Source organism: Salvelinus alpinus, chromosome 25 (assembly GCF_045679555.1).
Source record: "Salvelinus alpinus chromosome 25, SLU_Salpinus.1, whole genome shotgun sequence".
In the NCBI taxonomy this organism is placed as follows: domain Eukaryota; kingdom Metazoa; phylum Chordata; class Actinopteri; order Salmoniformes; family Salmonidae; genus Salvelinus; species Salvelinus alpinus.
The window spans coordinates 44,227,944-44,243,576 of NC_092110.1; the positions used below are offsets into that span (position 1 = coordinate 44,227,944).

At 44.4% G+C, this 15,633-nt stretch overlaps 1 protein-coding gene across 8 annotated transcripts in view; it reads right to left on the reverse strand.

The window, feature by feature from the left end:
• The window catches only part of smoc1 (SPARC related modular calcium binding 1), a 199,286-nt gene that overhangs the window by 134,422 nt on the left and 49,231 nt on the right, over positions 1 to 15,633 (reverse strand). For 6 of the 8 annotated variants that reach the window (XM_071366900.1, XM_071366899.1, XM_071366897.1 and 3 more), the window contains exons 6-7: positions 2,042 to 2,095; positions 1,455 to 1,502 (exon numbers count right to left, since the gene is read on the reverse strand). In XM_071366900.1, the coding sequence (XP_071223001.1) occupies positions 1,455 to 1,502; positions 2,042 to 2,095 (102 nt within the window). The remainder of the gene's footprint in view (positions 1 to 1,454; positions 1,503 to 2,041; positions 2,096 to 15,633) is intronic. The other 2 variants (XM_071366902.1, XM_071366901.1) reach the window with 1 other exon arrangement.

The following is a 15,633-nucleotide window of genomic DNA, read 5'->3' on the forward strand; positions in this document are numbered from 1 at the left end:
TATTTATCAGAATGGCAAATATGTGCCTTGATGAAACTAAGAATCGATGCGGTGAGAGGGGGAGATGTTTGAGTGCAGTGCATTTCATCTGTACACAAATACAGAGAAACGAACACAGAGAAACGAATTACCCAAACAAACACACCCACAAACACACACACACCCACTATGAGAATGGTGCTGGAGGGAACAGCAGCTATTTTACAGCTCCTGACCAATGCAATTTTGTACATAATGTTTCCCACCTTCGTTTCCTACGACCGTGAAGAGCTACTGGACATCAGAACAGCGATCAATAACCTCGATTTGGACGAAGATTTCTACCTCGGTGATTCGGCGGTAAAGGACATACTGCTCATCCCGGACCAGGCCCAAAATCACAGACACTCGAAAAAGGAACGTCTGGTGCTCTCACGAATCACACACAGCTGTTCCAGACGACTGCGTGATCACGCTTTCCGTGGCCGATCTAAAACCTTTAAACAGGTTAACATTCACAAGGCCGCAGGGCCAGACGGATTACCAGGACGCGTACTCAGAGCGTGCGCTGACCAGCTGTCGAGTGACTTCATTGACATTTTCAACTTCTTCCTGACTCAGTTTGTAATACCTACATGTTTCAAGAGAGACCACTGTAGTCCCTGTGCCTAAGAATGCCAAGGTAACCTGTCTTAATGACTATTGCCCTGTAGCACTCACTTCTGTAGCCATGAAATGCTTTGAAAGACTGGTCATGGCACACATCAACACCATCATCCCAGACACCCTGGACCCACTCCAATCGCCAACAGATCCACAGATGAGGCAATCTCTATTGCACTCCACACTGCCCTCTCCCACCTGGACAAAACAAACACCTGTGTGAAAATGCTGTTCATTGACTACAGCTCAGCGTTCAACAACATAGTGCCCTCAAAGCTCATCACTAAGCTAAGGACCCTGGGACTGAACACCTCCCTCTGCAACTGGATCCTGGACTTCCTGACGGGCCGACCCCAGGTGGTGAGGGTAGGCAACAATACGTCTGCCACGCTGATCCTCAACACGGGGGCCCCTCAGGGGTGCATGCTTAGTCCCCTCCTGTACTCCCTGTTCACCCACGAATCCAACACCATCATTAAAGGAAAGGTTCACCCATTTTGAATGTTATATATTGTTTTTGTGCATCTCTGAGTGATGTTGTATCGATTCCCTGGGTCATTTCATGTTTTCATGTGTATCTGAGTTATTGGCGTTCAAGCAGGCAGAAAACCGGGCCAGTAGCACGTTTACAATTTGTCTTACTTTTTAACTCTGTATTATTGGTTAAGGGGCTTGTAAGTAAGCATTTCACGGTAAAGTCTACACCTGTTGTATTCGGTGCATGGGACAAATAATATTTTAATTTGATTTGAAAACACACACATATACACACACACACACACACACACCACAGCTGGCGGATCTCAGCTCACCTTTTCTCCCGGAACTAGGAGGTCCAGATGGTTTATCAGTTACTGACCCTTTAAAGAGAAAGCACAACATTTATACAACATCTCTTCTACAGGACAGAACAGGACAGTACACACACACTAAACACACACACACACACACATACACAGACACACACACACGTTCTATTCTATTCTACAGGACAGACAGACAGTAGAGAAGTCTCCTGTAGACCTTCAGTATAGGATAGAGACCAAGGTTAGACAGTCCTCACCTCACTAAAAACCTTCTGACTGACAAGAGGATATTAGTTTGGCTACACCTTCTATAATAGTAGCAATCATAACCAAACAATGTGGTCCACTGCCCCAGACCCCCCCTGGTAGGCTACAGTCAGACATGGAATAGGCATGTAACAGTGAATAGCATTCCTCTTTTTCTGAGCATGCAGATAGTCAAGCTAGGTTGGCATGCACGGGCACGGGTTCAGAGGGCATTGACAGAATTCAGAATTCAATAGACAATCCGACCAAATTAGAATTAATATAAGAGGGAAAGAGTTGAAATTGAATTAATTAATTAATGGGAGGCGATTGGAAGTAGTTACTACCTGACAACTTGTCACTTGTCCCAGCATGAGTTCCCATAAATTCACGGAAGTTTCCTGCAAACGTATGATGACGTAAGATGGTTGACAGGCGATAGAGAATGAACAGGGGCAGTTGATAATGTGGTAGAAGGCGCTGGAGACGGCTGAGTTGGGCGGACGAGTTGTTTCAGCACACACTTAGAAAAAAGGTGGCATCTAGAACCTAAAAAGGGTTCTTCGGCTGCCCCCATAGGATAGCCATTTTTGGTTCCAGGTAGAACCTATTTGGGTTCTATGCAGAACCCTTTCCACCAAGGGTTCTACCTGGAATCCAAAAGGGTTCTACCTGGAACCCAAAAGGGTTCTACCTGGAATCCAAAAGGGTTCTACCTGGAACCCAAAAGGGTTCTACCTGGAACCCAAAAGGGTTCTCCTATAGGGCCAGCTGAAGATCCTTTTGGAACCGTTTTTTCTAAGAGTGTACTGCACTTCAAGTTTGGTATTCCTGAGGTTACAGTTCTCAGGAAGTATTCTCACCCCTGGACTTTTTCCACATTTAGTTGTGTTACAGCCTGAACTAAAATATATATATTTATGTCGCTGGCCTAAACACAATACCACATGATGTCAAAGTGGAATGATGTTTATTTTAATTTTAAAATTTTTACAAATTAATTACAAATGAAAAGCTGAAATGTCTTGAGTCAGTAAGTATACAACCCCTTTTGTTATGACAAGCCTAAATAAGTTCAGGAGTAAACATTTGCTTAGCAAGTCACATAATAAGTTGCATGGACTCACACTGTGTGCAATGATAGTGTTTAACATGATTTTTGAATGACTACCTCATCTCTGTACCCCACACATACAATTATCTGTAAGGTCCCTCAGTCGAGCAGTGAATTTCAAACACAGATTCAACCACAAAGACCAGGGAGGTTTTTCAATGCCCTCGCAAAGAAGGGCACCTATTGGTAGATGAGTAAAAAAAAAAGGGTAAAAAAAGAAGAAGCTGACATTGAATATCCCTTTGAGCATGGTGAGCATATTAATTACACTGTTGATGGTGTATCAATACACCCAGTCACTACAAAGATACAGGCGTCCTTCCTAACTCAGTTCTCAGTTGCAGGAGAGGAAGGAAACCGCTCAGGGATTTCACCATGAGGAAAATGGTGACTTTAAAACAGTTACAGAGTTTAATGGATGTGATAGGAGAAAACTGAGGATGGATCAACAACATTGTAGTTACTCCACAACAGAGGGGGGGGGGGGGGTCTTGGGCATCCAACAGTGAAAGAGCCTTATCATACAAAATATACAAGTAGATTTTCCAAATACACACGGGCAATATCCCCAAAGGAAATAGCCTCTGTATCATGCTTAACCTTTCCTATCTGAACGGACACAGGTAGACTGTACAGCCTCCCCTTGAGAAATCAAATGAAATCTATCTATCAGGAGCTCAGACAGGTAGGCATAATACAACCACCTGGTCCCCAGGACCATACAATTACCCAAATGCCAATTACAAACCAATAAACGGGTTCTACAACGTGAAATAGACAATATCCACATCCCATTGTTACATTGGTATATTCGTATTAAATCAGACTTAATGATTATGAATGATATGATTAATGATATTTCAACACAGTTGCGATCCGTCATTCAGGACCTGTCTTGAGCCCCACCTATTATTTTGTTATTAATACGTGTCACATATCCGTTTTTCAACAACAAACATCAATGAGTTACTAAAGCCGCATACAAACATGGTCTCATTTTTTACTTTCTTGAGCAGCTCCAAAATGTAGCCGTGATTGGCTCAGTGTTCTGTCACTCATGGGGACAATATGTAGCGTAGGGGTTGGTAATGTTCTCTAGTTGCGCCGTGATTGGCTCAGTGTTCTGTCACTCATGGGGACAATATGTAGCGTAGGGGTTGGTAATGTTCTCTAGTTGCGCCGTGATTGGCTCAGTGTTCTGTCACTCATGTGGACAATATGTAGCATAGGGGTTGGTAATGTTCTCTAGTTGCGCGGTGATTGGCTCAGTGTTCTGTCACTCATGGGGACAATATGTAGCGTAGGGGTTGGTAATGTTCTCTAGTTGCACCGTGATTGGCTCAGTGTTCTGTCACTCATGGGGACAATATGTAGCGTAGGGGTTGGTAATGTTCTCTAGTTGCGCCGTGATTGGCTCAGTGTTCTGTCACTCATGGGGACAATATGTAGCGTAGGGGTTGGTAATGTTCTCTAGTTGCGCCGTGATTGGCTCAGTGTTCTGTCACTCATGGGGACAATATGTAGCGTAGGGGTTGGTAATGTTCTCTAGTTGCGCCGTGATTGGCTCAGTGTTCTGTCACTCATGGGGACAATATGTAGCGTAGGGGTTGGTAATGTTCTCTAGTTGCGCCGTGATTGGCTCAGTGTTCTGTCACTCATGGGGACAATATGTAGCGTAGGGGTTGGTAATGTTCTCTAGTTGCGCCGTGATTGGCTCAGTGTTCTGTCACTCATGGGGACAATATGTAGCGTAGGGGTTGGTAATGTTCTCTAGTTGCGCCGTGATTGGCTCAGTGTTCTGTCACTCATGGGGACACTATGTAGCGTAGGGGTTGGTAATGTTCTCTAGTTGCGCCGTGAATGGCTCAGTGTTCTGTCACTCATGGGGACAATATGTAGCGTAGGGGTTGGTAATGTTCTCTAGTTGCGCCGTGATTGGCTCAGTGTTCTGTCACTCATGGGGACACTATGTAGCGTAGGGGTTGGTAATGTTCTCTAGTTGCGCCGTGATTGGCTCAGTGTTCTGTCACTCATGGGGACAATATGTAGCGTAGGGGTTGGTAATGTTCTCTAGTTGCGCCGTGATTGGCTCAGTGTTCTGTCACTCATGGGGACAATATGTAGCGTAGGGGTTGGTAATGTTCTCTAGTTGCGCCGTGATTGGCTCAGTGTTCTGTCACTCATGTGGACAATATGTAGCATAGGGGTTGGTAATGTTCTCTAGTTGCGCCGTGATTGGCTCAGTGTTCTGTCACTCATGGGGACACTATGTAGCGTAGGGGTTGGTAATGTTCTCTAGTTGCGCCGTGATTGGCTCAGTGTTCTGTCACTCATGGGGACAATATGTAGCGTAGGGGTTGGTAATGTTCTCTAGTTGCGCCGTGATTGGCTCAGTGTTCTGTCACTCATGGGGACAATATGTAGCGTAGGGGTTGGTAATGTTCTCTAGTTGCGCCGTGATTGGCTCAGTGTTCTGTCACTCATGGGGACACTATGTAGCGTAGGGGTTGGTAATGTTCTCTAGTTGCGCCGTGATTGGCTCAGTGTTCTGTCACTCATGGGGACAATATGTAGCGTAGGGGTTGGTAATGTTCTCTAGTTGCGCCGTGATTGGCTCAGTGTTCTGTCACTCATGTGGACAATATGTAGCATAGGGGTTGGTAATGTTCTCTAGTTGCGCCGTGATTGGCTCAGTGTTCTGTCACTCATGGGGACAATATGTAGCGTAGGGGTTGGTAATGTTCTCTAGTTGCACCGTGATTGGCTCAGTGTTCTGTCACTCATGGGGACAATATGTAGCGTAGGGGTTGGTAATGTTCTCTAGTTGCGCCGTGATTGGCTCAGTGTTCTGTCACTCATGGGGACAATATGTAGCGTAGGGGTTGGTAATGTTCTCTAGTTGCGCCGTGATTGGCTCAGTGTTCTGTCACTCATGGGGACAATATGTAGCGTAGGGGTTGGTAATGTTCTCTAGTTGCGCCGTGATTGGCTCAGTGTTCTGTCACTCATGGGGACAATATGTAGCGTAGGGGTTGGTAATGTTCTCTAGTTGCGCCGTGATTGGCTCAGTGTTCTGTCACTCATGGGGACAATATGTAGCGTAGGGGTTGGTAATGTTCTCCAGTTGCGCCGTGATTGGCTCAGTGTTCTGTCACTCATGTGGACAATATGTAGCATAGGGGTTGGTAATGTTCTCTAGTTGCGCCGTGATTGGCTCAGTGTTCTGTCACTCATGGGGACAATATGTAGCGTAGGGGTTGGTAATGTTCTCTAGTTGAGCCGTGATTGGCTCAGTGTTCTGTCACTCATGGGGACACTATGTAGCGTAGGGGTTGGTAATGTTCTCTAGTTGCGCCGTGATTGGCTCAGTGTTCTGTCACTCATGGGGACAATATGTAGCGTAGGGGTTGGTAATGTTCTCTAGTTGCGCCGTGATTGGCTCAGTGTTCTGTCACTCATGGGGACACTATGTAGCGTAGGGGTTGGTAATGTTCTCTAGTTGCGCCGTGATTGGCTCAGTGTTCTGTCACTCATGGGGACAATATGTAGCGTAGGGGTTGGTAATGTTCTCTAGTTGCGCCGTGATTGGCTCAGTGTTCTGTCACTCATGGGGACACTATGTAGCGTAGGGGTTGGTAATGTTCTCTAGTTGCGCCGTGATTGGCTCAGTGTTCTGTCACTCATGGGGACAATATGTAGCGTAGGGGTTGGTAATGTTCTCTAGTTGCGCCGTGATTGGCTCAGTGTTCTGTCACTCATGGGGACACTATGTAGCGTAGGGGTTGGTAATGTTCTCTAGTTGCGCCGTGATTGGCTCAGTGTTCTGTCACTCATGGGGACACTATGTAGCGTAGGGGTTGGTAATGTTCTCTAGTTGCGCCGTGATTGGCTCAGTGTTCTGTCACTCATGGGGACAATATGTAGCGTAGGGGTTGGTAATGTTCTCTAGTTGCGCCGTGATTGGCTCAGTGTTCTGTCACTCATGTGGACAATATGTAGCATAGGGGTTGGTAATGTTCTCTAGTTGCGCCGTGATTGGCTCAGTGTTCTGTCACTCATGGGGACAATATGTAGCGTAGGGGTTGGTAATGTTCTCTAGTTGCACCGTGATTGGCTCAGTGTTCTGTCACTCATGGGGACAATATGTAGCGTAGGGGTTGGTAATGTTCTCTAGTTGCGCCGTGATTGGCTCAGTGTTCTGTCACTCATGGGGACAATATGTAGCGTAGGGGTTGGTAATGTTCTCTAGTTGCGCCGTGATTGGCTCAGTGTTCTGTCACTCATGGGGACAATATGTAGCGTAGGGGTTGGTAATGTTCTCTAGTTGCGCCGTGATTGGCTCAGTGTTCTGTCACTCATGGGGACAATATGTAGCGTAGGGGTTGGTAATGTTCTCTAGTTGCGCCGTGATTGGCTCAGTGTTCTGTCACTCATGGGGACAATATGTAGCGTAGGGGTTGGTAATGTTCTCCAGTTGCGCCGTGATTGGCTCAGTGTTCTGTCACTCATGTGGACAATATGTAGCATAGGGGTTGGTAATGTTCTCTAGTTGCGCCGTGATTGGCTCAGTGTTCTGTCACTCATGGGGACAATATGTAGCGTAGGGGTTGGTAATGTTCTCTAGTTGAGCCGTGATTGGCTCAGTGTTCTGTCACTCATGGGGACACTATGTAGCGTAGGGGTTGGTAATGTTCTCTAGTTGCGCCGTGATTGGCTCAGTGTTCTGTCACTCATGGGGACAATATGTAGCGTAGGGGTTGGTAATGTTCTCTAGTTGCGCCGTGATTGGCTCAGTGTTCTGTCACTCATGGGGACACTATGTAGCGTAGGGGTTGGTAATGTTCTCTAGTTGCGCCGTGATTGGCTCAGTGTTCTGTCACTCATGGGGACAATATGTAGCGTAGGGGTTGGTAATGTTCTCTAGTTGCGCCGTGATTGGCTCAGTGTTCTGTCACTCATGGGGACACTATGTAGCGTAGGGGTTGGTAATGTTCTCTAGTTGCGCCGTGATTGGCTCAGTGTTCTGTCACTCATGGGGACAATATGTAGCGTAGGGGTTGGTAATGTTCTCTAGTTGCGCCGTGATTGGCTCAGTGTTCTGTCACTCATGGGGACACTATGTAGCGTAGGGGTTGGTAATGTTCTCTAGTTGCGCCGTGATTGGCTCAGTGTTCTGTCACTCATGGGGACAATATGTAGCGTAGGGGTTGGTAATGTTCTCTAGTTGCGCCGTGATTGGCTCAGTGTTCTGTCACTCATGGGGACAATATGTAGCGTAGGGGTTGGTAATGTTCTCTAGTTGCGCCGTGATTGGCTCAGTGTTCTGTCACTCATGGGGACAATATGTAGCGTAGGGGTTGGTAATGTTCTCTAGTTACGCCGTGATTGGCTCAGTGTTCTGTCACTCATGTGGACAATATGTAGCGTAGGGGTTGGTAATGTTCTCTAGTTGCGCCGTGATTGGCTCAGTGTTCTGTCACTCATGGGGACAATATGTAGCGTAGGGGTTGGTAATGTTCTCTAGTTGCGCCGTGATTGGCTCAGTGTTCTGTCACTCATGGGGACAATATGTAGCGTAGGGGTTGGTAATGTTCTCTAGTTGCGCCGTGATTGGCTCAGTGTTCTGTCACTCATGGGGACAATATGTAGCGTAGGGGTTGGTAATGTTCTCTAGTTGCGCCGTGATTGGCTCAGTGTTCTGTCACTCATGGGGACAATATGTAGCGTAGGGGTTGGTAATGTTCTCTAGTTGCGCCGTGATTGGCTCAGTGTTCTGTCACTCATGGGGACAATATGTAGCGTAGGGGTTGGTAATGTTCTCTAGTTGCGCCGTGATTGGCTCAGTGTTCTGTCACTCATGGGGACAATATGTAGCGTAGGGGTTGGTAATGTTCTCTAGTTGCGCCGTGATTGGCTCAGTGTTCTGTCACTCATGGGGACAATATGTAGCGTAGGGGTTGGTAATGTTCTCTAGTTGCGCCGTGATTGGCTCAGTGTTCTGTCACTCATGGGGACAATATGTAGCGTAGGGGTTGGTAATGTTCTCTAGTTGCGCCGTGATTGGCTCAGTGTTCTGTCACTCATGGGGACAATATGTAGCGTAGGGGTTGGTAATGTTCTCTAGTTGCGCCGTGATTGGCTCAGTGTTCTGTCACTCATGGGGACAATATGTAGCGTAGGGGTTGGTAATGTTCTCTAGTTGCGCCGTGATTGGCTCAGTGTTCTGTCACTCATGGGGACAATATGTAGCGTAGGGGTTGGTAATGTTCTCTAGTTGCGCCGTGATTGGCTCAGTGTTCTGTCACTCATGGGGACAATATGTAGCGTAGGGATTGGTAATGTTCTCTAGTTGCGCCGTGATTGGCTCAGTGTTCTGTCACTCATGGGGACAATATGTAGCGTAGGGGTTGGTAATGTTCTCTAGTTGCGCCGTGATTGGCTCAGTGTTCTGTCACTCATGGGGACAATATGTAGCGTAGGGGTTGGTAATGTTCTCTAGTTGCGCCGTGATTGGCTCAGTGTTCTGTCACTCATGGGGACAATATGTAGCGTAGGGGTTGGTAATGTTCTCTAGTTGCGCCGTGATTGGCTCAGTGTTCTGTCACTCATGGGGACAATATGTTGGGGTTGGTACGGAGCGTAAGGGTTGTTAATGTTGTCTAGTTGCGCCGTGATTGGCTCAGTGTTCTGTCCCTCATGGGGACACTACGTCACCGCAAAATCTACGGGCAGAGCTCGAAAATTCAAGCACCTTTAGGTGCTGCCATAGATTTACATTAAAAATGCCCATCCGATAAGACTCAATGTCATTGGCCACAGATCAAATGACGTCAAATCACGTTATATCTACCTGAGCTTTGATTGGACTGATCATGTCAACATCATACTTTTAAAATCTTAGCTAGCAGTCATCATCATGAATCAAGTCAACAATCTACTGGCAAATCCTTTTCAATTCTTGTCATATGAAGAGAAATAATGAAGAGAAATTATAGATAAAACGTATCTGTGCTCATTGGACATAAACATTACACAACAATTGGAAATCGCAATTTCAACAAGGAGTGGTTTGGAAGGAATCAGTGGATAACTGCAAGCATTGCAAAGCATCACTAGCCTGCTATTCAGTGGAGTGGCTGTGTGGTCCAAGTCTGGGTTTAAGGGTCTCTTTTCCCAGCTTAAATAGATAAACATTCAACACCATGGGCCACAAAAGGTTGAATACATTGGCCATGCTGTCAATGCAGCATGACTTCTGCCGCCTTCAAGACAACTGGGAACTCGGAACTGGGAAATCTCAGAGTTCAGTGAGTTCAAGACAACTGGGAACGTGGAACAAAACGAGCTCCGCCTGGGAAAATACGTGTTGAACAGTCATCCAACTCGGAATTGATAGTTGGGCACTCGGGCCTCTTTCTAGAGCTCTGACTTAAAGATCACTGACGTCATGATTCAACCTTGTTTTTTTTCCAGAGTTCCCAGTTGTCTTGAAAGCAACATAAATCCAGAGAATGCCAGACCTCGATGACATAGTTTGATGACAAATTTTGCCCAGAAGAAGAACTGCTGCACCACCTTCCTGTTCAAGTGAGCACAGCACAACAAGATGAGTCCAAAAATGTATTGTATGCTGCTGCATAAATGATGTAATATGCCAGGGAGATATGTATACTGTAGCTAAGAAAGTAATACTATGTGTATGTTGTGTGGTAAGCTGTTAGTAGCCCATGTGCCTCACCCTAATAATGTGGTCCCAACCCCCCTCATAACTTAGCCTACTGTTCTGACTTGTAAGAGCTTTCATTGTCTGCTTATATGGCCTGTTTATTTACCCTACGGTTCTGACTTGGTGTACAAGGAGAATACTGTAAGAACGGATAAGAACGGCCCATGTTCTGAATTCTGTCGCTGTACATTTCAAAAGTGCTGAACAAATAGTTGTATTGACTACATCCGTCTTAGCTCGCTCATTAATGCCTTAATCCAAATTACGGATTGTCTCTTATCCGCTTATCGTTCCCTTATGCCATAGTTTTTCAGTAGAAATGTTTTTACATTTGTTTAAGCAAGTCAGCCATATCAGCTAGTAGTGGCTTTGCTGACATGCATAAAAAAACTGTACATCTTGGTGTGGCAAATAATTTTCTCTTATTCAATCATCATCAAGCCTTATTGAACGTTCTGACTCCAAAGCGTGGAGCGCGTAGCCTATTTCTATACGCACTGAGGCCCTGGGAAACAGACAGGAGGCACAACCAGAATGACAGAGACACACGGAACCCTGGGAAACAGACAGGAAGCACAGCCAGAATGACAGAGACACACGGAACCCTGGGAAACAGACAGGAAGCACAACCAGAATGACAGAGACACACGGAACCCTGGGAAACAGACAGGAAGCACAACCAGAATGTCAGAGACACACGGAACCCTGGGAAACAGACAGGAAGCACAACCAGAATGACAGAGACACACGGAACCCTGGGAAACAGACAGGAAGCACAACCAGAATGACAGAGACACACGGAACCCTGGGAAACTGACAGGAAGCACAACCAGAATGACAGAGACACACGGAACCCTGGGAAACAGACAGGAAGCACAACCAGAATGATAGAGACACACGGAACCCTGGGAAACAGACAGGAAGCACAACCAGAATGACAGAGACACACGGAACCCTGGGAAACAGACAGGAAGCACAACCAGAATGACAGAGACACACGGAACCCTGGGAAACAGACAGGAAGCACAACCAGAATGACAGAGACACACGGAACCCTGGGAAACAGACAGGAAGCACAACCAGAATGACAGAGACACACGGAACCCTGGGAAACAGAAATGGAATTAAATAAACATAACTTCTACCTCATGAGTCTTACGAATATTCATCTGCACTATAAACTCCGAGCAGGCCAATAAATGATTGGCTAAATGAAAATGTACCATAGGCCTATCAAAAACATGAAACAGTGTCATGTTGTAATAAACTGTACAGGGATGTAACGATGACACGCTAGCGATTGTTGTAGTAATTATGAATTATTATGTAATATAGATTTACCACATAGGGCTTATGCATTTAAACGTGTGAAAGCAACATTTCAACAAGAGAACAAAGCGCTCTCCATTGGCGGGATTGGAGAGACGTGCGTCTTCCCCACAGTAATAATGAATTCCTATATTTTGACGTTTGCGCTATAGCTATCCTTTATCGATCTATAGCTGTACAGCAAATCAGCAATCTGTTCGCTAGCTCACCCAACCTGTGTTGATTGACAGTTTGCTGGTCCAATCAGAACGCTGAGTGTGCATTTCACTAGCCAATCTGTTGAAAACTTGGATGGGTTTTTTTCTCCACAAGCGTGATGCTGCGGCTACTGTCTATGGCTGCGTGTAGAGTAATCCACGTAGACACTGTGCCACAAAATGAGTGACAAAACATTAGAAAACATGGCCAGATAAATTCAAGTCATCAGTCTCAAGTCAAAGTCGAGTCCCGAGTTTTGAGGCTCCAAGTCCAAGTCAAGTCTCAAGTTATTTTATTTTCAAATTTGTGAGTCCAAGTCATGTGAATATATTCCAAATCCTGATTAACCACAAATTACTAAAGTAATTCACTTTTTTTGCCCTGAATACAAAGTCTAATGTTTGGGGCAAATCCAATACAGCACATTACTGAGTACCACTCTCCATATTTTCAAGCGAAGTGGTGGCTGCATCATGTTATGGGTATCCTTGGAACTATTAAGGACTTGGTAGTTTTTCAGGATAAAAAATAAACGGAATGGAACTAAGCACAGGCAAAATCCTAGAGGAAAACCGGGTTACGTCTGCTTTCCACACACTGGGAGATTAATTCACCTTTCAGCAGGATAAAAACCTAAAACACAAAGCCAAATCTACACTAGAGTTGGTTACCAGGAAGACAGTGAATGTTCCTGAGTAGTCGAGTTACAGTTTTGACTTAAATCTACTTGAAAATCTACGGCAAGACCTGAAAATGGTTGTCTAGCAATGACCAACAACCAATTTGACAGAGCTTGAAGAATGTTTTAAAGAATAATTGGCAAATGTTTCACAATCCAGGTGTGGAAAGATCTTACGAGACTTACCCAGAAAGACTCACTGCTATAATCGCTACCAAAGGTGATTTTACAAAGTATTGACTCAGGGGAGAGAATACTTACAGTACAGTCAAAAGTTTGGACACACCTACTCATTCAAGGGCTTTTCTTTATTTTGACCATCTTCTACATTGTAGAATAATAGTGAAGACATCAAAACTTGAATAAACTTTCAATGTTCTTGACATTTTCCAGATTGACTGACCTTCATGTCTTAAAGTAATGATGAACTGTCGTTTCTCTTTGCATATTTTAGCTGTTCTTGTTATAATACGGACTTGGTCTTTTACCAATTAGGGCTATCTTTTGTATACCACCCCTACCTTGTCATAACACAACTGATTGGCTCAAATTAACTTTTAACAAGGCACACTCGTTAATTTAAATGCATTCCACGTGACTACCTCATGAAGCCTGTTGAGAGGATGCCAAGAGTGTGCAAAGCTGTCATCAAGGCAAACAGTGGCTACTTTGAATAATCTAAAATCTTAAATATATTTTGATTTGTTTAACACTTTTTTGGTTACTACATGATTCCAGCAGTGGCGGTTCTAGACCATTTCAACTGGGGGGGGGGGCAAGCTGGGGCCAGTTACATTAATAACGGATGTAAAAAAAGAAAGATAGCAAAAAATTGTTATGTAAAGATTATTTCATACTCCACAAGGGGGTCCATAATTGTTGTCACAGGGGCACTGCCCCCCCAGAACTGCTAGTGGATTCCATATGTGTTATTTCAGAGTTTTGATGTCTTCACTATTATTCTACAATGTAGAAAATAGTAAAAATAAAGAAAAATCCTGGAATGAGTAGGTGTGTCCAAACTTGTGACTGTTACTGTATGTAAATAAGATATTTCTGTATTTCATTTTCAACACATTTGCAAAAATGTATAAAAACATGTTTTCACTTTATCATTATGAGGTATTGTGTGTAGATGGGTGAGGGGGAAAAAATAGATAATTTTGGAAGGCACTGTAATTGCGATTGGAAATTCAGTTGAATTTGAAATATAATTTCTAACTGAAATGGAAGCAGGGGGACGTTTATTGCCATGAATCTTGCCAAAACGGTTAAGGTTTAAAATCCGATTTCGTGACTTTGTGGCAGTGCCAGCTAATGACCAGTGCAGAACTGCCTACAGGGCAAGATTCATGACAATAAATGTCAACCTGCGAAATGAAATTGATCCCAACCGTGACCAGCTTTAGTGTTACTGGGATTGTAGAGTTGTAGAGTTAACACACACATTCCACATTATTTCACTATTACAAAAATATTATAATTTTTTTCAGATATCGGGATAGTTTAAATTCTAATTTCATTTTTTTTTTTTTTTATGTAACGCTCTTGAGTCTTGACCAATCAGAATGACGGAAATGCACACGGCAGAGGTAAACAGCGGACATGCTGCTTTTCTCCTGTAGTTTTTCGCTAAAAACAACAGTGAAACAGAAGTCTGATTTTTGCCATGATATAGAAATGATTATTTTACAAAACGTTTATTTGGTGTGTGTTTCGATCTGTGTCAGGTCTTGTGGAAACTGTTAGGGAGCGGGTGTGTAAATGCTATTTGAAGTGCAGATAATAGCATTGCGATGTCAGGGCAGGCTGGGGTTGTGAAATGTGCAGCAGTAGCTCAACGCGCGGTTATAAAAACTACATGCAAAAGTTTGTTATTTTATTAAATTAAGTATTTCAAATGTCATGGTATATCCTTGTAGGTAACAATGTCACAAGGATAATCTAATTTAATTTACAGTATAACAAAGCTTTTTCTATGTCAAAATAGGCCTATATAAAAACATCTATTACAGTTCACCACTCAAGTAATCGAATACTAACGTTCGTCCGGATATCCGGATATCCGTGCTCATTCCTAACACAGGCACACAGAGTGAAATAAATACATTTGCAAGAAACAATAATGAAGATATTGGATCTTATGCAGGACAAAAGAGTGTAAGATCTTAGTGGTTTTATCATATCGTACATTGCAGTAAATGCATTCCCAAAATACCAAATGATTTGTTCTTGGACATGTTTCCGTGCTGGATTGCAATTGTTGTTGATTGCTGATTGGAAGAATGGGAGAGGAGGATGCTGATTGGAGGAATGGGCAGGAAGAGGGCGTGGTGTAGAACAGGTGAATCAAAGAGAATAGAGACAGCGGGTGCTGGTTCTTGTCTCAGTAGCCAGAGGTGTGATCCCTTTCTCCTCCTAAATGTAGACCACCTGTGTTAGCTCAGCAGCTCCTATCTGGCACTAGCCATACTAAGCTCAGAGAATGATCTCTTTCTCTCAGTGGGAAAATAACAGTCAGAAAGTGTTCCCATCCAATTTCAGCATAGCTGTATCTCTATGTCCCAGTGGTCTGTCTGTCTATCTGCCTATCTGTCTATCTGTCTATCTGCCTATCTGTCTATCTGCCTATATGCCTGCCTGTCTGTCTATTTGCCTATCTGTCTTTCTGTCTATATGCCTATCTGTCTGTCTGTCTATATGCCTATCTGCCTATCTGTCTTTCTGTCTATCTGCCTGCCTAAGAACTGATCAAGGGGGTGAGAGGAGGGCTTTAGAGAGAGGGAGGCTTTCTGACTGTGGAAAAATTAAGAAACAGGAGAGGAGAGAGGTGAGGAGAGAGAGGAGAGGGGTGAGAAGAGAGAGGAGAGGGGTGAGGAGAGAGAGGAGAGGA